At 43.1% G+C, this 25,086-nt stretch overlaps 1 protein-coding gene across 1 annotated transcript in view; it reads left to right on the forward strand.

Annotated features, from left to right (window-relative positions):
- LOC124549434 overlaps positions 1-17,350 on the forward strand; it is a 96,098-nt gene extending 78,748 nt beyond the window's left edge. Inside the window, exons 4-5 of the mRNA XM_047125244.1 lie at positions 1,110-1,323; positions 16,903-17,350. Coding sequence (XP_046981200.1) covers positions 1,110-1,323; positions 16,903-17,046 — 358 coding nt within the window. The 3' untranslated portion in view covers positions 17,047-17,350. The remainder of the gene's footprint in view (positions 1-1,109; positions 1,324-16,902) is intronic.
- The last annotated feature ends 7,736 nt before the right edge of the window (positions 17,351-25,086 follow it).

Consider the following 25,086-nt stretch of genomic DNA (forward strand, 5'->3'; position numbering starts at 1 on the left):
AAGATGCCTGTCATCTCGACTGCTAGTGATAGGAGGCCGTTGGGATCCAGCACGGCGTTCCGTATTACCCTCCTGAACCCACCGATTCCATATTCTGGTAACAGTCATTGGATCTCGACCAACACGATCAGCAATGTCGCGATACGATAAACAGCAATCGCGATAGGCTACAATCAGGCGTTTATCAAAGACGGAAACGTGATGGTAAGCATTCCTCCACCTTATACGAGGCATCACAACAACGTTTCACCAGGCAGTGCTGGTCAACTGCTGTTTGTGTGTGAGGAATCGGTTGGCAAGTTTCCTCATGTCTGCACGTTGTAGGTGTCGCCTCCGGCGCCAGCCTTGTGCGAATGCTCTGGAAAGCTAATCATTTGCATATCACAGCATCTTCTTCCTGTCGGTTACATTTCGCGTCTGTAGCACGTCATCTTGTTGGTGTAGCAATCTTAATGGCCATTAGTATACAAATTGTACGTGGATGTATACTGTTGTTGTATCAAAAGTAGATGCTTTGTTGACATAAAGGAACAGAAGTTATGCACTCAATTAATTTTTATTACGTATAAAATGAAATTTCTATTCTTTTAAAGATATAAAACAGCTAATGGATTGACACTGAATGATGAACGGTTCTAGTTACATGGAAAACAAACGACACAAACAAGAAAAAACAAAGAGAAGTAATCGGCTCCCAGGTTCTCACTCACACATTCATTTGTATCTTTCCCTAGTTATAGCACTGTTACTACTGGTCATTGTACCACTTGCTTCGTCATTTATGTACCGGACCAAAACTACTGAATCGTCGTTGTCGGTGAGCGCATCTCTTAAAGTGTGGCCGAGCGGTTCTAGGCGCTACAGTCCGGAGCCGCGTGACCGCTACGGTCGCAGGTTCGAATCCTACCTCGGGCATGGATGTGTGTGATGTCCTTAGGTTACTTAGGTTTAAGTAGTTCTAAGTTCTAGGGGACTGATGACCTCAGAAGTTAAGTCCCATAGTGCTCAGAGCCATTTGAACCATTTTTTTGTCTTAAAGTGTGACTGATGTCGAGACGCAGACAGAGGAACTGAGCAGCGCCGTGTGTCGTGTGCTGTGTGTGCTGCAGGAGCGTGACGGTGCTGGCGAACGTGTCGCCGTGCAGCGAGTGCGCGGCCGCGCTGCGGCAGCTGTGCGGCCGGGTGCGGCTGTCGCTGCGCTTCGCGGCGGTGTTCGCCCACCACGGCGACAACCACCGCGCCGGCCTGCAGCAGCTGGCGGCCGCCGGCGCAGAGCTCGCCGTCTTCGGGCCCCGCGAGTGGGCGCTCGTCGTCCACCGCCAGGTCCGCGCCTCGCTGCTGCCGCGCCTTCCCACCCACATACTCTGGCTCAGCCTCCACTTTTCTCCCCCTTACTGTCCCTCCTACCTCCTTGTGGGTGCTATCAACTTACGTTACTAGTAGAGATGGACAAACTCGTTCTTCATTCGGAACTAGTTCACTGGTGATCGCTCTTTTTTGAGAATCCTTCATTTTCACTCGTTCACCGTTCATTTGTGCTTGGTACACGGTTCTTGTGAAAAATTGAAAATTAGTAGCGTAGGTGACTGAAGATGGAAGGCGCCCAGAGGCGGCACTTGTCTACACCCTGGAGTACAGAGTTTTTATTCATAACAGAATTTTCAAACACGTAATTTTCGTGTTTGTGCAAAACCTCTCGTTTAGCCAACTGTAGCGTTATGTGATGGAAGTGAAACGTGGACGATAAAAACACTCCTGGAAATTGAAAAAAGAACACATTGACACCGGTGTGTCAGACCCACCATACTTGCTCCGGACACTGCGAGAGGGCTGTACAAGCAATGATCACACGCACGGCACAGCGGACACACCAGGAACCGCGGTGTTGGCCGTCGAATGGCGCTAGCTGCGCAGCATTTGTGCACCGCCGCCGTCAGTGTCAGCCAGTTTGCCGTGGCATACGGAGCTCCATCGCAGTCTTTAACACTGGTAGCATGCCGCGACAGCGTGGACGTGAACCGTATGTGCAGTTGACGGACTTTGAGCGAGGGCGTATAGTGGGCATGCGGGAGGCCGGGTGGACGTACCGCCGAATTGCTCAACACGTGGGGCGTGAGGTCTCCACAGTACATCGATGTTGTCGCCAGTGGTCGGCGGAAGGTGCACGTGCCCGTCGACCTGGGACCGGACCGCAGCGACGCACGGATGCACGCCAAGACCGTAGGATCCTACGCAGTGCCGTAGGGGACCGCACCGCCACTTCCCAGCAAATTAGGGACACTGTTGCTCCTGGGGTATCGGCGAGGACCATTCGCAACCGTCTGCATGAAGCTGGGCTACGGTCCCGCATACCGTTAGGCCGTCTTCCGCTCACGCCCTAACATCGTGCAGCCCGCCTCCAGTGGTGTCGCGACAGGCGTGAATGGAGGGACGAATGGAGACGTGTCGTCTTCAGCGATGAGAGTCGCTTCTGCCTTGGTGCCAATGATGGTCGTATGCGTGTTTGGCGCCGTGCAGGTGAGCGCCACAATCAGGACTGCATACGACCGAGGCACACAGGGCCAACACCCGGCATCATGGTGTGGGGAGCGATCTCCTACACTGGCCGTACACCACTGGTGATCGTCGAGGGGACACTGAATAGTGCACGGTACATCCAAACCGTCATCGAGCCCATCGTTCTACCATTCCTAGACCGGCAAGGGAACTTGCTGTTCCAACAGGACAATGCACGTCCGCATGTATCCCGTGCCACCCAACGTGCTCTAGAAGGTGTAAGTCAACTACCCTGGCCAGCAAGATCTCCGGATCTGTCCCCCATTGAGCATGTTTGGGACTGGATGAAGCGTCGTCTCACGCGGTCTGCACATCCAGCACGAACGATGGTCCAACTGAGGCGCCAGGTGGAAATGGCATGGCAAGCCGTTCCACAGGACTACATCCAGCATCTCTACGATCGTCTCCATGGGAGAATAGCAGCCTGCATTGCTGCGAAAGGTGGATATACACTGTACTAGTGCCGACATTGTGCATGCTCTGTTGCCTGTGTCTATGTGCCCTGTGGTTCTGTCAGTGTGATCATGTGATGTATCTGACCCCAGGAATGTGTCAATAAAGTTTCCCCTTCCTGGGACAATGAATTCACGGTGTTCTTATTTCAATTTCCAGGAGTGTAGCTTAGACAAGAAGAGAATAGAAGCTTTCGAAACGTGGTGCTACAGAAGAATACTGAATATTACACGGCTAGATCACATAACTAATGGAGAGGTATTGAATAGAATTGGGGAGAAGAGGAGCTTGTGGCACAACTTGACTAGATGAAGGGATCGGTTGGTAGGACATGTTCTGAGACATCGAGGAATCACCAATTTACTAATGGAGGGCAGCGTGGAGGGTAAAAATCGTAGAGGGAGACCAAGAGACGAATACAGTAAGCAGATTCACAAGGATGTAGGCTGCAGTAGGTAGTGGGAGATGAAGAAGCTTGCACAGGATAGAGTAGCATGGAGAGCTGCATCAAACCAGTCTCAGGACTGAAGACCACAACAACAGCGTCATGTGGCTGATCGCAGTGAAATTATATGAGGTGGCGCCCGAAAAACTGGCCGCGAGTACAGATCGCTCGCCAATTACGCACGATTTGTTGACCGCTACGAACAGAGTAGATAAACATGTAATAATTAGGCAGTGAACAAATATCAAATAAGCTAATGCAAACAACAACTTCGAAACAATAGATGACGACTGGTAGGCGACAGTGAACAGTCTAGTACTCGGGGCCGATTTTTAGTGCAACACCCTGTACCACTGAATAATATTGTTGGAGTCATATTCTCTTTACAAAATGTGACACCTGACACTCGATTGTGGAACGCGGACTTCATTCGCTTGTAAGTCGGTCTACCTTCCATAACAATGAATATGCTCATTTACCTTGGATCAAAAAAATACGGAAAAAGGGGCATTCGTGTGTGCCGTGCCGACTTCCTTTGCAAGTGTAATAACAAAGAAATATTGCCTTTTTATAAGTATTTCTTCTGCTGTTCATCGAAATAGCGAAGTAAGCTGACATGCCGTTTTGTTGCCTGAAAACATGTATTTATTACATACCACGTAATTTTATGTAATTTGCGTAATTTTAAAATACATTTTAATAACCGTTCATGGACGCTGAATAGAATACGAAAAGCACCACAATTTTAGAGTTAAAAAAAAGGTTTGAAACAGATCTAGAATGGGCGTGTGCAGCTGACGAAACGAACAACTCGGATACTGCACTACCTAGGAACAGTCGGCGATGGAACTGCGACGAGTCGCCACGCCAAGAACGACGAATCCGGCTGAGGGAGACCGAGACAGACGGGAACAGGACCGAGGCTGGAAAGAGACCGGCCGACATGCCGTTGCGGGAAAGAGACCGACCGTTTCCCGTTCCCGGGAACTGTAAGTAGAAAGCCGCGACCGAAGTGAACTGTGAAAGACCGTTCCTTACAATTCGTTCATCGCTCGTTCCGTTCAACTTTATGAACCGTTCCTTGGACCCGTTAGCTCATGGACGACCCATCTCTAGTTACTAGGCCTCTCGATTGTCTTAAGAAAAACAGCCCATACTCCGCATACTTACAAGGGGCATTGAATAACTAATGCAACTCATTTTTTCCTGAAAGCAGGTCGGTTTATTCAGGATTCCAGTAAATCACATTATTCTCCACTTCTTTGCCTTCAAAAATCTATTTTTTTCAACATGACGATCCGTTCAATACGACGGCCGTAGATCACCTTACTGGAAGGGTCTGTATGCCCCCGTGATAACACTCAACGGGGCGACGTCCGAGTCAATACATTCCTCATCATCCACGTACTGCTTCCCGCGGCTCTAGGCTGGTTGAGGAAGAGAAGTCCGATAAAGTTCTGTGAGTTCCTGTCAGGTGCGCAGATTTGTGAGCCCTTGCGTTGTAATGGACAACGAGAAGTCCTTTTGCATTTCTGTGACCACGATCACGCTGAAGTCGTTTATTCAATTTCCTGAGGGTGGCACAGTACATTTCAGAACCGATCGTTGCATCAAGAGGGAGGACATCAAACAGATTAACCTCTCCAGAGTCCGAGAAGACCGTTGCCATGACTTTCCCTGCTGAAAAGGTGGCTTTGAACTTTTTCTGCGAAAGAGAGGTTCAAAATGGCTCTGAGCACTATGGGACTCAACTACTGAGGTCATTAGTCCCCTAGAACTTAGATCTAGTTAAACCTAACTAACCTAAGGACATCACAAACATCCATGCCCGAGGCAGGATTCGAACCTGCGACCGTAGCGGTCTTGCGGTTCCAGACTGCAGCGCCTTTAACCGCACGGCCACTTCGGCCGGCCGAAAGAGAGGTGCTTTGCCGCCAATCCATGCACTGACGTTCTGTTTCTGGTCCGAAAAGATGACCCGATATTTCATAGCTTCTGTTCGACAAGAAATTGTCACGATCAGCCTCGAACGCGCGAGCGGTATCGCACAGATGGTCCTCAGTTGCTCTTATAGTCCCCTGCTACGCGGCGAGGAATCCAACAGGCACACACTTTTGGCACCCCAGCTAGTGGACGAATGTGTGAGCCCTACCAAGAAAGACGTCCAGTTGAGCAGCGAGACGTTTGATTGTGTCCATCCATGACCTCGAATGAGAGTGTCCGCACGTCCAAACATTGCAGGAGTCACAGCTGTGTGCGGGTAGCTGGCTCGCGGGGGACCGGACAGGTTTGTGCCACCTTGTTGTGATGACGTCAGACGTCTCGCCCAACGACTTTTCGTGTTTTTGTTCACTGACAGTTCTCTGTAGACATGCTGCAAGCACCTACGAATATCTGCGATGTTTTGATTTTCCACCAAAAGAAACTCAGTGAGAGCTATCTGCTTGGAATGCACCTCAGATACAATTGCCATTTTGGAAGCTACGTATAGTGGTGCCATGTATCGGAACTTCGTGAAACTATACTGGGCTGAAGCAGGAATACTCTATAATGTTCCATATCAAATTACGCTTTTTTTTCCAACCGATACTGACCGAGGAAAAAAAAAGTGTTGAATTACTTGCTGAACGCCCTCGTATATTACTAAACAGCTAACAGTCCCGGTCCCAATTTGCCTATCTAACGGCATCCACCTGCTACGAAAGAAATTATTTTCAATATTTCTTAGAGTTATTGACGAATATAAACATTTAAATGCTCTTATAATCTACTTATTAACGTTAAACGTTTACCGCGGTAAGACAAGTATCTGTGTTACAGAACGACTATCCTGGAACCCAGAACCCGAAAGTAAATACCTGCTGGTGGTTCCTTATCAGACAGCCTCCAGGGAAATAAAAAATGCCAATTACAATATTTCGCGTCATTAGGAGGGACAGTCAAATGAAAATGATCCAGATCGAAAGGACGTGAGCAAACTGTTTATTATTTCAAAAGTAATCGTTTATGCATTTAGAGGTATTTCAAGGGGATGAAATAAGTTCTGACCACTTCCTAGTCACTCCAAAGATTGAAGTATAGGATGGAGGGAACAATCAAATGTAAAGAAAACCCAACGCCAAAACTTGAAATAATAAGTTCATATTCTGCAGAAAGAAAGCAAAAGCAATTTATATCAACGAAGGGTCACACTCTTATTGCAAATGGTTGAAACTAAAGACGATATTAGAGTAGTATGGGAAAAGACTAAAAGCAGCAGTGTTGAAAACAGCCAATGAGGTACTAGGGAAAAGTAAAGAATCAAACCAGAAAAGAGGTCTTAAAATATGAAATACAGAAATAACCAACAATATTTTAAAAAATTCTTATAACGCCTATTTGTCTTGAAAGTGTCTTGAAAGGAGGGTATAAGATGAACATCAACAAAAGCCAAACGAGGATAATGGAATGTAGTCGAATTAAGTCGGGTGATGCTCAGAGAATTAGATTAGGAAATGAGACAAAGTAGTAAAGGAGGTTTGCTATTTGGGGAGCAAAATAACTGATGATGGTCGAAGTAGAGAGGATATCAAATGTAGACTGGCAATGGCAAGGAAAGCGTTTCTGAAGAAGAGAAATTTGTTAACATCGAGTATTGATAAAAGTGTCAGGAAGTCGTTTCTGAAAGTATTTGTGTGGAGTGTAGCCACGTATGGAAGTGAAACATGGACGATAAATAGTTTGGACAAGAAGAGAATAGAAGCTTTCGAAATGTGGTGCTACAGAAGAATGCTGAAGATTAGATGGGTAGATCACATAACTAATGAGGAAGTATTGAACAGGATTGGGGAGAAGAGAAGTTTGTGGCACAACTTGACCAGAAGAAGGGATCGGTTGGTAGGACATGTTCTGAGGAATCAAGGGATCACCAATTTAGTACTGGAGGGCAGCGTGGAGGGTAAAAATCGTAGAGGGAGACCAAGAGATGAATACACTAAGCAGATTCAGAAGGATGTAGGTTGCAGTAGGTACTGGGAGATGAAGAGGCTTGCAAAGGATAGAGTAGCACGGAGAGCTGCATCAAACCAGTCTCAGGACTGAAGACCACAACAACAACAAACGCCTATTTATAAATATGAACAAATGAAGCCTGGGAAATGTACAAACAGAAAAGAAATGAAACAAAGAATTTAATAAAAAGATACTATAGTGAATCCTCGGAAAGATTCATTGCTGATTCTGAAGATGACTTTCGCTAAAGACAGAATATAGGATTTGAACTTGTGGGTCATATGAATAAAACGGAGAAAGATACTGGAGCCATTAATATGATAACAGAAAATCAATGGACACACCGTTATATTCCATAAAAACTGATAGTAGCTCTGCATATCAAATAGACATAAAAGAATTTAAAGCACCCTTAAATGCAAAAAAAAAACAAAAAAAAACGGGGAATCTACTGGCCTAGAGGGCATTAATGCTGAGTTAATCAGATATGGAGGAATCATTTTCGAGTTTTTCTTCATCCATTTCTTAAATATGCACTGGGAGAACGGTTCAGTACCTGAAGTATGGACATAGCTGAATTTCAGTCCTATTTCTATATTTTAAAAAGTCAATAAGAAGGGTTCAGGAAATTATAGAGGAATAAGTCTACTGGAGCAGGATTTAGAATTTATAGGAAAATTCTTTATCAAAGATTATGATCAATCGCTGATGCAATAACCTCAAAAGAACAATCAGGATTCAGAAAGACACATTCGTGATGACATACTCATAATAAGACAAGTTAGTTGGAAACGTCGGGAATTCGTCTTCGAAAAGCACTTAACGTTTGTTGATTATGAGAAAATTTTTGATAAGATGAAAAGACCTCTTTTGTGGAAAATTTTGGAAATGAAACATTTTTATAAACACCTTATTAATATCATAGAGACTCTATATATAAATACAAATATAGTTATAAGTCCTGGTTCGAAAATGTCAGATGAAATTTTAATAAATCAAGGAATTCGATAAGGGTGTACTCTGACACCCATTTTATTTGATTTATATACTGATGGCATAGTTATATAGTGGAAAGATAAGACACAGTCAGGAATTAAAATAAGATCTAGCGCACCATTAAATACTCTGGATAATTTACAAACAGAAGTATACAGATTGAGCCAACACGAGATGTATTACGGTTTAACTATATCTGCAGATAAGAAAAAGATAATGGCCTTCAGAGGAAGGAATGCAGTCACATCGAAAATAATAATAAATGAGAAAATTTTAGAACAAGTATCCCACCTCAGGTATATAGCATGTGATATTATTTATCACTATGACAAAGAAACTGAGAAGGTCAACAAATACCGAGGATATGTAGAGCAATTGGAAGAACTTCGGAAAGAAAACAAGAACGGAAAATAAATGAAATTCTATGAAGTTCTGGGTGTATCTTCTCTTGTATATGGACAGCCGGTAAAATCCAACTGACATAAGAATTGAAGCCAAACGATCACAACAGCGCCAAAAATTTGTCCCTTGGGTGCTTGCGAAACAAAGAATGGACAACAATATCATAATGAAAATAATGGTCACTGATGAGGCGCCCTCTGTGTTGAATAGCTTCCTGAACAAGAAAAATTGCAGCATTTTCGGCACTAAAAACCCTCGCGAATAACGAAGAAGTCATTATATCCATATTGAGTGATTATGAGGTGTGGCATATATAAGACAGTATAAAAAAAAAAGATACATGACGTATACAGGCAACAGACGAAGTTCATGAGATATGGAAGGGGCTGTAGTAAAATGGATAAAATAAGGAATGAAACGATAAGATCAGATTTACAACTCTTTTCAGTTCATGAAAAGACAGAAGTGAAAGAAATGGAAAGATCATATTGGTAGAATGATAGAAAATAGAAAGAGGATATTGAGTTGTCGGCCGACGGAAAGAGAGAAGCAGATACACCTTGTGTGGGATGGATGGATAGATGGATAGATGGATGAATGATAGAGACCGCAACAGGTGACTACAATACCTAATCCTCGGAAGCAGATGATGACAATGATGGTGGTGAAAAGTAATCAACTTTTATTACATTCATTCCACTGCGAGACAAATAGTCATTTCCTCGAAGAAAAAATATTTGCTGTATCATGATTTATCCCAGGCGTGCACCTCCCGTTTCGAAGAGAATTGACGGCCACAAATTCCTTCAGGGCTCAGAAAGTATGGAAATCGCATGGGGAGAGATCGGGAATGAATGGAGAATGTGTAACAGCTTCCCAGTGAAACTTCGGGAGCGCACTTGAAACGGACGTGGCAACATATGGCCCCTCCTAGCGAACTCGACATTGTACATTTTAAAAGGCTAAATTCCCAGTTACCTGTTATTAGAAGAAAATGTGCAAGGCCTCTTCCAAATTGGCGCTTATTGACGAGATCGTGTGCTCCAGCATCGACGTTGGTGGTACGAACGTGAAAAACTATACCCATTCGTCTGTGATATGTTTGTAGTGCAGTTTGCCATTGTTCACAGCTCGTGACTGGTAGGCTTTACCCAGTACAAGAACTTGCAGAGGGAATTTGATATATGGCTCAACAAGATGTACTATCTAAAATGCATAAAGACCGTATAATGGAAAGTTTCGTAACAGACTACCGTAAGGAATAAATTTATCACCTTGTATAAAGCTTACGACAAACCGGAAAGGTTAAGTCACAGAGAAATGGCAGTGTTTGTGGACAAGGTGTTGTTTGCACGGTGAAATTCGAGAAGATAGCGTTGGATGCTGTGGGAGAAGATTCACAATAAGTAATCTTGGATTCGAAGACAAGAGTGTGGGCTGCCTGTGGTGTATAAATAACACCCCTTATCATAAAAATGTGTAGAAGCAATGGTCGCAAATTAATTTGAACAATGGAGAATCCTGTCAATGGATTATCTAACGCAGTACTACAAATCTGATCTCTCTAGGTCACGCATGAGCATACTTCAACCTTAATGTGTTTTAGTTATTAAAATCCAAAAACCTTTTCGTCAGTTTTCTGACTGCTTCGATGCGGCCCTCCACAATTTCCTCCTTGTACCTATCTCTATATTTCAGATAAGCACCTAGAAAAAAGTATTCTGTTATTTGTTAGATGTATTCTCATCTTCGTCTCCCCCAATAGTGATTGGCTTTCGCGACTCCATCTGGTACTACAGAACTTATATCTTGAAGTCTTAATGTATGTCCTATCATCCTGTAACTTCTACTTATCAGTGTCCTGAATACGTTTCTTTCTTCGCCGATTCTGCGGAGAATCTCCTCATTCCTTACCTTATCAGTCCTCCGAACTTCCAACATTCTTCTGTAGCATCAAAGCTCAAATGTCTCTATTCCTTTCTGTCCCGGTTTCCACACAGTCCATGTTTTACTCCCATGCAATGCTGTGTACCACAGGCATATGCTGGTGCTGCTAGAGTACTTTGAGTGACGAATTCCCTCTTTTACCGAACTAGTCTGCTTCCTATCTCCTGCTTGCTTCATCCGTCACGTGTTATTTTGTTTCCTCGATACCAGAGTTTCTATAGTGCGTCAACCACAGCGTCCCCAATTCTTATATATTTTTATAAGGTTCACTCGAATCTCTTTTCTGTCTTTCTCAGTACATTAGTCTGCATTTCGCTGATTTAAAATGGAAAATATATAATATATGAAATAGCTAAATTCTTAATCATGAACTGACGAATTTATTATTTACAACTGTTCGCAAATTCTATGGTTACCCTTAACTTCCACAAAAATGATCCAACAGATACCTATAGTACTTAATTTGTCTAGTGTTAGCAAAATATTATTGTCGTACTCAGTCTCCTTCTCCTCCTGCACTTCAAGGGTTAGGCAATATGGCTCTTCTGACTTCACATAATTAACTCAACCTCTTTCTCGGCCGTCCTACATCTCTCCTTCCTGAGACTTTGTTCATAACGTCTGGTGTTCTGTCTCATCCATGCACTCGAGGTGTTGTCTCCATTCTTCTCTGTATTTTTCAGTCTTCTCATTTAAATTATAATAGCCAATTCTGTCAGGACATTATCACTTTTTATTTGGTCCGTCCTTCAACAATCCCTGACAGTTCTTGAAAATCTCATTTATGTTTACTGTGTGCTATTTTTTGTCTCCTTTTTGCACAGTTTTCCACTTAATCGCTAAATCAGGATAATACGAGTTAACACACACATAATAGCACATGTTAACAAGTATGTGGGAAGGAAAGCACGTATAAACTGAGGATGGGAATCCCTAACTTCTGTGATTTCCCTATATCACTCCAGGCAAATGCCGGGATGGTTCCTCTTAAAGGGCACGGCCGACTTCCTTCCCCATCCTTCCCTAATCCGATGAGACCGATGACCTCGCTGTCTGGTCTCCTTCCCCAACCAAACCAACCAACCCTAACTTCTTACTTTGTTGTAATATTATTTGTTGTTCAATATTACTTGTCAGTGAATGTTACCGTTGGCTTACTAATCTTGATGGCTAATACGTTTATCCAAAATATCGTTTTGCCAACTGATAGCGCATCCTAAGTACCATCTGCAGACACGTAATCGATTATTCTATTTATTTAGATCGGCAATTGTAACTTTATCTGTGTTGTACATCACTCAAACAACAACATTAGTTGTAATTTTTAAAATACACTGTCTGACAAAAACAAGGGAAACATCCAGAAGCGCTAGAAGAAAGGGAATAAAAATTCACGGATAGAGAGGGTATGTGATTTTATTTCAGTGATTACAAAATCGAGTCAAATTTATATTGACTTTGGCAGTATGAGGCCATATGAAGTACAGCGTTTCACACCCTCTGGCCAGGATCCATGCACTAATTTGTTTGGGGGTGTATCCTTTGCTGAGGCAGAATGACCCGCAGTTGTTGTAACTGGTCACTGACATCTTAGATGCTGGCACTGGGGCGGAGTTGACACATGTTTTATCAGGGACAGATATATAGAAACTGTTGTTCACAGGAGTAGCTGAAGACTACACACACGGTTTATATAGAGACGTGCAGATTGTGGATGAGCGTAGTCCCGTTGTAAAGCGGCGTCACAATAAAGTCGAATGAGAAAGAAGTAACACATCACAGCGCAATATTTACGTGACTAACCGCTTTGCCGTCAGTCCGCTCAATGAATACCTGAAGACTTTCCCTATGGCTCCCCACACTATGAACCCGGGACTAACACCGCTCTCAAAATGTTGGAAGAATGGGATCTCTCGTTAGGTCGTAAACATATTCGCCAACGATGGTATTCCGGAGTAGTGCAGAACCGCGATTAGCCGCTGAACAGAGCGCAACGCTTTTCATCAGCATTTCATGCTCCCACGCCACGACACCATTCCAAACGAAGCCGTCTGTATTGTGGTGTTAGCGGCAGCCTACATATTAGACGGTAGTTCTCTAGTCTGCCTGCTGCTAGCCTCCGATCAAATGGCGCGGGATGACACAGAATGTTCCAAGGAGGCTGTTAATTCTTCTCGGACGGCAGAGGGAAATGTGAATGGATTACTGTGTGCTTGGAGCACAATACGGCGGTCAGAGGTGGTTGGCCAGAAGCTTGACGACGAGTATGCCTGAATCATAGTCTCATGCAGTCCAACATTAGGCCTCTATCACACTCGAACCCTCGAACTTCCGATGTTGCAAGATTGGACCATGCGGCCAAGTGGAGCCCCACAATGTGGCACTTAACAAACTCTGTCTGTTGCGGATAACACTGAAACGAGGACGGGGCATCACCGTGTCTTTCACCGTGACCACACAACGTCTAATGATATTCACGGCCGTCGTGTGTCCAACCAGTCCTAGTAATGAAACTACACGTGAATCACACTAATCCACAACTGAACGCTAATCATTTAGATACCCAACGATTGTTCATGAAAGACGTTATATTTACATCCGACTAAGACCTCTACGTGCTTTACACTTTTGTCACCCAGTCTAAATAAGATACAGCGCAGTTAAAAGTTTTGTATTAATGTGCCTCACTTTACCTACAAAATAGTAGTTCTAGTTCCTCTACATCTACAAATAGTATTTTTAGTTTTTCCATACCTCTACTGCAAATCAAATCACTGTTGATTTCATGCGGATGTCACACACTGATAAGCCAAAACATTATGACGGTAGCACGTCCGCGACTCTTCACAGAACATGGGGTTCGGAGGCTTGTCTTATCTGTAAAGTAGGGTAGATTGTGATCTGTGGCATCTCTGCCGAAAGAGCACAATGCTGATGCACGCACAAGTGTTTCGCAGCATGCCGTTCAACGTAGATTGTTGAACATGGAGCTCCGCAGTAGACCACCCCTACGTGTTCAAATGTTGACCTAACGAAATCGTCAAATACGATGGCAGTGGGAACGGGCTCATCGGGATTCGACCGTCGATCAATAGAAACGTGCCGTCTTTTAGAGTAAACCACATTTTGCTACGTTAGGTCGATGGTCTTCTCCACAAACGCCGTTATCGATGTGAACGGCAGCTCGAAACCTACAGCTCACCACGGACTCAGGCTGGTGGGAGCCGTGTTATGCTATGGGAGACATTCTCCTGCGATTGCATGGGACCTGTGGTAGTAATCTGAAGACGAAAGCTGCGAGCCACCAGCACCTCTGCATGCTTGATGTCTTCCCCAACGGTGATGTCATCTTTCGGCAGTGAAATAGTCTCCATGGCTCAGAGCCAGAATCGTGCCACAGTGGTTTGAGGAGTAGTACACTGAACTCACGTTGATGCTTCGGCGGCTAAATTCGCCTGACGTAAATCCTATGGAATCTATCTGGATCGCTATCTGGGGCCATCACCGTGTATGCAAATCAGTGGTCCCTTATTTATGCGAATTACCTGAAATGTGCGTAGACATCTGATGCCACATACGTCCACAAACCTACCAACAGACTGTCTGATACATGATGCGCAGAATCAGCTACATATTTCGTTCCACAGACACACAAAGAAGCTATTAAGCAGGTAAAACGGAAATTCCGTGTGGCTAGGGGGTCCCGTCGTTGCCTGGTGCAAGTTTTTGGAGTTGACGCCATTTCGGCCATGGGGATGAAATAATGATGATAAGGACAACACACAGTTCCTGAGCGGAGAAAAATTTACGACCCAGTCGGGAATCGAACCCGGGCGGTTAGGTATGACATTCCTTCGCGCTGACCACTCAGCTACCAGGGGCGGAGACTAAGCAGGTGGTCATAATTTTTGGCCCATCAGTGTATATGCCTCTTCAGTCTGTAGATATGCCGTGAAGTTAACTTTAGAATTGCTTCTCACCCAGGAAACAGTGACACCAGCCAACCTCAGAGAGGAATCTATGGTTTACTAAATCCCCAGTATCCGTCGTCGACATGCTCTTAGACTGTTTGAAACATGGAGTACCTTAAGAGCCATGACTAAGCTCTTCCGATGAAACTCTTCCGCCGGCCGCTGTGGCCGGGCGGTTCTAGGCGCTTCAGTCTGGAACCGCGCTGCTGCTACGGTCGCAGGTTCGAATCCTGCCTCGGGCATGGATATGTGTGATGTCCTTAGGTTAGTTAGGTTTAAGTAGTTCTAAGTTCTAGGGGACTGATGACCTCAGATGTTAAGTCACATAGTGCTTAGACCCATTTGAACCATTTGAAACTCTTACGCTAAACTCTGGAGTGATCACTTTTTATCTTACATAATCAAAGCCTGCATGTGTAGAAAACATGATTTTCCTTTAACTCTGCAACCTGCGTAATATGTGGACTAAACTTGATTTGTTTGTATTTTTTCTATCTGGGTGTCCTGCTTGCAATTTCTTTTTGTACAGTACAGTAAGATGTAGATTATATAGGGTGATAACATGATGATTTTATAAACGTATCAATTTGGGGTAAGCGACTATAGTTCGAAAACGCGCGAGTCGACAGTTAAAGGCGAACATCTTTCCGATACCTATGACAGTGGTCCTCTGCTGCTGCAAGCATTCTGCTCTCCATGTGTTGGAGGAGGTAGTACGGGCCAAACCAAGAAAAAAATGTCTAATAAACGTGGGAACTAAAATGCATACCTCATGGGCTGCGACTATTTTTTAAGTAATAGAACCCAGTACGTTGTCCTCGATGGTGAGTGTTCATCGGAGGTGAGGGTATCATCTGGAGTGCCCCAGGGAAGTGTGGTAGGTCCGCTGTTGTTTTCTATCCACATAAAAGATCTTTTGGATAGGGTGGATAGCAATGTGCGGCTGTTTGCTGATGATGCTGTGGTGTACGGGAAGGTGTCGTCGTTGAGTGACTGTAGGAGGATACAAGACGACTTGGACAGGATTTGCGATTGGTGTAAAGAATGGCAGCTAACTCTAAATATAGATAAATGTAAATTAATGCAGATGAATGGGAAAAAGAATCCCGTAATGTTTGAATACTCCATTAGTAGTGTAGCGTTTGGCACAGTCGCGGCGATTAAATATTTGGGCGTAACATTGCAGAGCGATATGAGGTGGGACAAGCATGTAATGGCAGTTGTGGGAAAGGCGGATAGTCGTCTTCGGTTCATTGGTAGAATTTTGGGAAGATATCGTTCATCTGTAAAGGAGACTGCTAATAAAACACTAATGCGACCTATTCTTCAGTACTGCTCGTGCGTTTGGGATCCCTATCAGGTCGGATTGAGGGAGGAAATAGAAGCAATTCAGAGGCGGGCTGCTTGATTTGTTACTGGTAGGTTTGATCATCATGCGAGTGTTACGGAAATGCTTCAGGAACTCGGGTGGGAGTCTCTAGAGGAAAGGAGGCGTTCTTTTCGTGAATCGCTACTGAGGAAATTTAGAGAGCCAGCATTTGAGGCTGACTGCAGTACAATTTTACTGCCGCCAACTTATATGTCGCGGAAAGACCACAAAGATAAGATAAGAGAGATTATGGCTCGTACAGAGGCATATATATAGTCATTTTTCCCTCGTTCTGTTTGGGTGTGGAACAGGGAGAGAAGATGCTAGTTGTGGTACGAGGTACCCTCCGCCACGCACCGTATGGTGGAATGAGGAGTATGTATGTAGATGTAGATGTAGATATGCTTCATAGTAGTAAAGATGCACAAGTGGTCGTAGCACTTGAGAGATCCACTTTAGAGCCCATGTTTACTGTACATTTTTTCTTGTTTTGGCCCATACTACCTCCTCCCACAACATGCAAAGCAAAGAGTTTGCAACAGAAGAGACCTAGAGGTATCAGAACAATTTTCGCTTATAATTTTCGACTCGGTCGTTTCCGGACCAGGGTCTTTTATCTTAAATTCATACATCTACACTTCTCTATCGTTGCTGGAAATTAGTAACATCATCAATGAGTCACCCTTGTATGTGGCCATAGTGACAACAACAATATCGAATGGCTGTATGATAACTGTAGCAGACAGTTACTAACCAGATCGTATATCCTGCAGGTAGCGGACAGAAGGCACCCTGAAGATGAACTTGCGAAGGAGGCGCGACCAGAAGACGCCGCCTCTCGGAAGCGTGCTGCCTCTGAAGACGTCCAGAGCCAAGAGCAGGCGACGGCTCCCAGCGCGAAGAGGGCGCGCGTCTGAACACGCGGCCCGCCGGCCCTGCACTGCTGCTCCACCCAGATGCTCTGCTGCGCGGGCCACCACCTGCTGTTCACACCGTGCCTTCGTAGCCATCTTTTTAATCAGATGTCGGGTTGATTGTTTGTTGACAAAGAAGTGTGGCAGAGAACTGCGGCGGTGTTAAGTCTGTGAGGCTAAAATTACTTTATCAGAAAATTTTCTCAGTATATTGTACCCTCTGTTAAGGAACAGAGGTTCATACATTTCGACTTGCATCCCGTACCCATGATATTATTAACCAACAATAAACGCTAATTTAAACGTTTTCATTTCTAACCTCTTTTGTGAACGCTTTATTTTCCTTAAACGCAGTGACAAGTACGTGGTAAGACAAATGTGCTTCATTTGTCACTGGCCGCAGGACAACATAGTGAGTATATGTTTAAAGAAACGGATATAATACTCAAATTTAAAATACGTGTGAGTATATAAGAGGTACGTCTAACTTGTGTAGTGGCGTATAAGTAAGGAAGCGGCTGTGCGAACCGATCTTCGCAGACAAGGGCGGAAAATCCGCTGGAGAGTCGGCATTGCACTCTCTGTTCTTTGTCGCATGCCCTGGTAACTGGTAACACTGAGCTGAGCGCCATGCTGAGCCAAAATTTATGCTTCTGCCTATCCCTATACAACATTATTTTCGTCAGGTTTTCCGTTTTCCGTCGTTCCTTAGTTGCTTCAAAGTTGATGGAGATATGTTCCGTGTTGGGAACTAAATGAAAGGCAGTTTGGTTTTTGCCATACGCGTTTCGCTTCTTTTATTTATGAATCGTCCTCAGTGGCCTGTAATACTTGTGTAACAGTTGTAAGTAGTTTACTACCTTCTTCTCGCGTTTGCCTCTTGTTTTTCAGGTTAGAAACACCTTTGGCAGTGTAAGTTTCGTGAGGTTAAATTATTGTTTGGTGTTCTACGTCTGCATCTACGTGATTACTATGCTATTCACAATAAAGTGCCTGGCAGAGGGTTCAGTGAACCACCTTGAAGCTGTCTCTCTACATTCCACTCTCGAACGGCACGCGGGAAAAACGAGCACTTAAATTTTTCTGTGCGAGTCCACTTATTTTATCGTGATGATCATTTCTCACTATGTAGGTGAGTGCCAACAGAATGTTTTCGCAATCGGAGGAGAAAACTGGTGATTGAAATTTCATGAGAAGATCCCGACGCAGCGAAAAACGCCTTTGTTTTAATGATTGCCACTCCAATTCATGTATCATGTCTGTGACACTATCTCCCCTATTTCACGATGATACAAAACGAACTGCCCTTCTTTGTACTTTTTCGATGTCATCCGTCAGTCCCAACTGATGCGGATCCCACACCGCACAGCAGTACTCCAGAATAGGGCGGACAAGCGTGGTGTAAGCAGTCTCTTTAGTAGACCTGTTGCACCTTGTAAGTGTTCTGGCAATGGCTCAAATGTGTCAAATGGCTCAGAGCACTATGGGACTTAACGTCTGAGGTCATCAGTCCCCTAGACTTACAACTACTTAAACCTAACTAACCTAAGGACATCACACACATCCATGCCCGAGAGAGGGTTCGAACCTGCGACCGTAGCGGTCGCGCGGTTCCGGACTGAAGCGCCTAGAACTGCTCGGCCACACCGGCCGGCTTCTGGAAATGAATCGTAGTCTTTGGTTTGCTTGACCCACTATATTATCTACGTGATCGTCCAATTTAGGTTACTTTTAATTGTAATTCCTAAGTATTTAGCTGATTTTACAGCCTTCAGATTTGTGTGACTTATCGCGTAATAGAAATTTAGCTAATTTTCTTTAGCACTCACGTGAATAACTTCACACTTTTCTTTATTCAGGGTCAATTACCACTTTTCGCACCATACAGATATCTTATCTAAATCATTTTACAAGTCGTTTTGATCATCTATTGACTTTACAAGACGGTAAACAGTCTAAGGCGACTACACAGATTGTCTCCTATGTCGTTAATATATATCAGGAACAATAGAGGGCCTATAACACTTCCTTAGGGAACGCCGGATATTACGTCTGTTTTACTCGATGACTTTCCGTCTATTACTACGAACTGTGACCTTTCTGACAGGAAATCACGAATCCAGTCGCACAACTGAGGCGATACTCCGTAGGCACGCAGTTTCATTAGAAGACGCTTGTGAGGAACGGTGTCGAAAGCCTTCTGGAAATCTAAAAATATGTTGCTTACGATTTCCAGTGTTGCTAACTATGTGTGCCTTCGTGGACTTGCAACACTGGAAACTGTAATTACTGGATAATGCATTTATTACATGTATAAAAATAAACATGTACTGCAGCCACTGAAGATGCTTCATATATGTAAAAGATGCGTATGGCAGAAAAACTAACGGCCTTTCACACGTAGTTGAAAAAATATACCTTCACGAAAAAAAAACATTTGTTTGGAAAATTGTCGCAGGATTGCAGCCTTAGAGACACTACAGTGGCTAACTACACTCATTATGTTCAAATGTGTGTGAAATCTTATGGCACTTAACTGCTAAGGTCATCAGTCCCTAAGCTTATACACTACTTAACCTAAATTATCCTAAGGACATATACATACACCCATGCCCGAGGAAGGACTCGAACCTCCGCGAGGATCAGCCGCACAGTCCATGACTGCAGCGCCCTAGACCGCTCGGCTAATCCCGCGCGGCTACACTCATTATACCTGAACTCGCACGGTAACAAGTGTTGTACACCCGCTCCCAAGCGGACGCTACAGTCAGATGTGGCAGAATGACGCTATTGACTGGACCGTTACGTGGTACGCTGACTATCGTGTACCGTCTCACAACGCACCTCCTTCCATGCACAACACTATAGTATTCTGATTCCTTGCATCACATTTTTTCTCGCAGTTATATGTCAGTTGATAGGTCTACTGTTCAACTATGGTGAAGTATGGTGAATGGAAGGCAGTGGCTAAGTAAACTTTACACAGAATGACAACGCAAACAAACTCACTAGTACGTAAGTAGCCTGTATTTTAAACAAATCACATGGTTTTTCCGTGTACTCGTATTTTGATGCGTCTTCACGTTTTACTGCTAGTCTTTTTCACTTGCAGTTTATCATGTCTTATCTTAAGACTTTGTACACAAAATGAGTAGGGTATCAGAAAGAAATCGAGGATTAAACATATTTGCCAATTAAAACCATGTGTCGCAAATAATAAAAGGAGGCTAATTGCTCAAGTATAAACTGCAGTATAATAGTAAATACTCGCTCCACAAGTGATCCACCAGTCTTCTCCAGACCAAAAAGAAGTATACATCTACAAACTGTGCAAACACTGTGAAGTGCATGGCAAAAAATATTTACTGTAGCACCACATATTATAGTTTCTTTCCGTTCCGATAAGTATGGAACTGCCAAATGCCTCTGCGCGTGCTGTAATTAGTTTCGTTTTCGCGATTCCTAGTGGACCGATTTGGAGGGGTCTGGAGAAAGTCTGTTGATTTTTGCCTTGGTGCAGGTTCTTGAAATTTTACAAATAGGTTTTCACTAGATTACTGCCGTTTATCTTCAAGGGTCTGCGGTTTTCGTGATGCTCTTCGTGAGTCAAACAAACCTGTAAACAGTTTTTTTTGTAGATTCACTGCATTTTCCCAGTACCCAGTATGTAAACCGAAGTCTGCAACCTACCTCATCTACGACTGAGTCTATGTAATTATACAATTTCAAATACCTCCAAAATGTTACCCAAAGGTATATGGACGAGATTACTAATTCCAGTCGTACCTTATTGAAATTTGGCCATGGATACTATAAAACCCAAAATATAGAGCCCTTAATGACATCCCTTTTGACAGCAAAAGATATAAAAAGTAGTTATCACGACCTTGACGGTAGCTATTGGAAACAAAATACTAACTAACACTAGTGAAAGTTTGACCACCAGAAATACTAGGGAACTAACAACATCTATTCTACGGAAAGAACTAAATGAAAGACTATCAGATGGTCACTTAATCTACGAAGCATGAAACTTTAAATAAAGAATTCAAAATATAAGCGATTGCAGTCTTTCTCGGCGTATTCCACTGATGAATTCTTCTCGGGTTATCACTTCTGGCGAAGTGAGATGAGAGAGAAGATGATGGGTACGAAACTCATTGGAACGTTGCGACAAGACGACACCACCACTCGGCTGATAACCCGTGAAGAATTCATCAGAATTCAAAACATATGCTTTACGATGATTAAAACCCAGACAAGATAAAGTGATCAGAGATAACATTTATTCAATAAAAAAGCTGTGGCCGCCTCGAGCTGTAAGTTCGCAGCGACTACAATGAAAAACTTCAATAGAGATGTTAATTCGCTCTCTTGTAGACGTCGCGATAGAAGCATGCTTATTGACCGATGTTAGATTGTTTCAGACCGATCTAGAATTTTAAAGTTTTTCATGTATCTTCTTGACGTGTTAGTCATGGTTGTGAAGAAAAGTGATAGAACATTTACCGTTTCGCCAGACAACGAACAGAGATATTATACGCGAGGGAAAAGTAATTCGTGTGATACTTAATCAATTCTGGAACTTAGTCGTCGTGATCTGTGATCGTCACGAAAATTGAAGGACACAGCAATATACCAAACGCCGACATAAACTCTACAAATAGACTTGAGTAGGAAACATATACACGCAGTCATGAAGAATTCACAGATACGCAGTGTTGTCTGAAGCTGTAGTCAACGTCAGAATTGATGATGTAAATCGTAGCTTCAGTTCCTTGAATGACAGATCGGCGTTCTTTCTAGTGCAGTGGTTAGATAATTCAGAAGCTCAATAAACTCAGTTACAACTTAAATACTTCGTGTCGTCTACATCATCTAATTGAACTTTATTCTGTAAATGTGAAACAATTATTTTCTTGCTCCATCTTGCTCTCTCTGAAGATGGCTGAAAGATATACAGCCGAAATATTAGAAGAAGAAGCAGAATTTATGCGGCTGCATTCCCGAAATTTAATGGAGCAGTCTTTGCGCCGCGAAAACCTGAAGATTCACAATTATTTTCTTGATAGAAGGCTGAAGGCAAAGGTGATTGAGTGACATTATTAACAGTGAACAGTAATTGAATATTTTATTACGACTCTTTCTGTAAGTTATTTACAGAATACATTATCTCTGGATTTACGACGTAGGAGCTATTGAATTAGTACCGTAGCGACATATTAACGACGCTATAATACTTTACAAATCAACATCCTCGCATGACTATAATGTGCCATTGGCTTGAATGGTGGAACTTATAATTCGAGGTATCATATTATCTACGTTTGAACGTTCATTTGCAAACCGGGCATAAAAACTACTGTTATCAAGCCCGTCGCGAACAGCCGAAGAATATTTGGTTTATTGTTTCAGATAAAGGGAGTTGTTACGGTACCGAGTTGTGCAGTCGCTGTGTGTAGCAGTAAACACCATTGCTTCAATTATAAGCGAGGGCTGCTTATACATTCCGGCGTGCTGCTCCATCGATACGCGGATATCTGCTAAAGGGAGATAGTATCTGAAAATAAACAAACAAAGCGAGGAGTTTGTTCTCGTATTTTGTAAATATTTTATCACCTCGGCACTGAAAAACTCGTATGGCCCAGAAAAACATTCCGCTCCGCATGATAAATGGGAGCTCTTTTTGAAGGTAGATAGAAGTAAGATAATGAACATAAACAAGAATTAAGACGTGATTCTGATTGATTACAGTGTCAATTATGAATCTCTGGATTCAGTTAGATAAGACACGTAGTGTTAGCACGCAAACACATCTGAAGTCAGAAAATGCACGGAATTTTGGCCCTGGTCATTGTCAAGTGACTATTTGTTGACGTGTGTCGTTGTTTTTATGGAGATTGCTTTCCTTACCCAAGCAGCGAAATTATAGAGAGCTGGTAAAAGAGAAATGGGGTATCGCATTGATGGTATTCTGAAAGGAGAAATTTTCCTCTAACATTAGTCTTTCGACCGATGAAAACTTTGTTTTGAATCGAAGGATCTGGTGTATTTTCATCCTATAGCCAAAACCCAAATCAGGTCAATGCACGTACGTGAATTTGTTTGTGTAAGAATATAAAAAGAACGTACTTACTGCGACAGTATGGGCGTCTTTTTTCTGTTAGTGTCCGTCTGTCTGCTTCCAATTTGATGGCCAGTTGGTAAATCACTTCACACACTTTTACAGAATCTGTATGTATTTACACTGCGATAGCGAAACTTGGCCACCATCCAGCATGTGCTATGGAACTGTTGCTTGTTACGATCTTGACACAAAGATATGATATAGGCCTACTTTGCTAGAGCGTCAAAGATTTTCTTGATATGCTTAAGTGATTGTTGAATAGTACTGTCAGAATCAAGTTATTTTCAAGCAAATGTGTAACTTTTTTTGAAATGCTAATTCTATTTCGATGTTGCGCAAAAACTCGATGAAACCCCTTTTAACGTTGTTAAACCATTAATTGTCTGTCAAACATTTACCAATCTCTGAAAGGGTTTCTTACGAAAATATGACAGATTTTCATTATAATTATGATGCTGAAGTAGGTTTCAAGATTCGGACGAGGATTCTATCTCATGTAAGATGACTTGGGTAAATAACACTCTGGATACACTTAAGTTGCGACGTAAAGTCACGCAGGGGGCCTGCGAGCATGATGCAAAGTCGAAACCAGTTAAAAACATTAAAATAAAAAATAAAATAAAAAAGTCGCGTTTTGGACGCAGCCAAACAAAACTCATTAAGGAAAAGATACTGAAGTTATTATAAAAACATTGGAAGTAAAGTAATCGTACCAAACAACTGTCTCCATAGAAAGTATGGTGGCGCACGTGTACGTCCTCACTAACGGTGCTCAACTGTTGGTGAGTCGCCTTTGTAAAGACTAGCCACAAAAATACGCCACCAGGTGGCAAGCCTCTCTGGATACAGTGGCGGTACTAGCGTCCACGGAAACTAACGAACAGCCTGATGGAGAACCAGCATTGAAAGTTAGTAAGAAATTGTGAACAGAGACCCTTACGTAGGACTAAATAAAACATTCAAATTACATACGCAGAAGCGTATTAAGGCAATCGCATGGATGATTTTGGCTCTGGTACAAAAAGGGATGAAAATATTGCTGAAGTAAGAAGGGAAAGGGAGGATGGGGGGGGGGGGTTACAGAGAAGTGCAGCACCATACAGGGGAAGTAAGAAACGAATCACGTGCTATTTTGGGCGTGTTTATGGATTCTTTAATTGTGATTGGTTTGATATGTTGCTACCCAGCCCCCCCCACACACACACACACACACAGACACATCCCTTTCCATCTCCTTTTATCCCTTCATAACGTGCCCTCATCAGTCTTCTGACTGGTCCACAACAAATTTCCTCTCATGTGCCACCCTCTCCATCTCACAGTAGCACTTGCAACCAACTTCCTCAATTATTTGCTGTATGTATTCCAAACTCTGTATTCCTCTGCAGTTTTTATCCTTTACACTCCCTCAGCACCATGAGAGTTATTCTCTGATGTCTTAAAAGATGCCGTATCATCCTCTCCTTTCTTCTTGTCAACGTTTTCCATATATTTCTTTCCTCGCGGATTCTACGGAGAACTTCCTCATTCCTTACCTTACGAGTCCATCTAATTTTCAACATTCTTACGTAGAATCACACCCAAGATGCTTCAGTTCTCTTCTGCTCTGATTTTCCCGTACTCCATGTTTCACTCGCCATACAAACGTATATCCTGAGAAATTACTTCCTGAAATTGAGGTCCATGATTAATACTGCCCCTTTTGTCAGTGCAAGTTAGATTTTTACATACTTCTTGCTCCGTCCATCATGGATTATTTTTTTGTCTAGTTAGCAGAATTCCTTAACTCCATGTAATTAGTGGTCTCCAATACTGACACTAATTTTCTCGCTGTTTTCATTTCTGCTACTTCTCATTACTTTCGTTTTTCATCGATTTACTATCAATACATATTCTGTACCCATTAGACTATTCAT

This window comes from Schistocerca americana, chromosome 1, assembly GCF_021461395.2.
Source record: "Schistocerca americana isolate TAMUIC-IGC-003095 chromosome 1, iqSchAmer2.1, whole genome shotgun sequence".
Classification (NCBI taxonomy): Eukaryota; Metazoa; Arthropoda; class Insecta; order Orthoptera; family Acrididae; genus Schistocerca; species Schistocerca americana.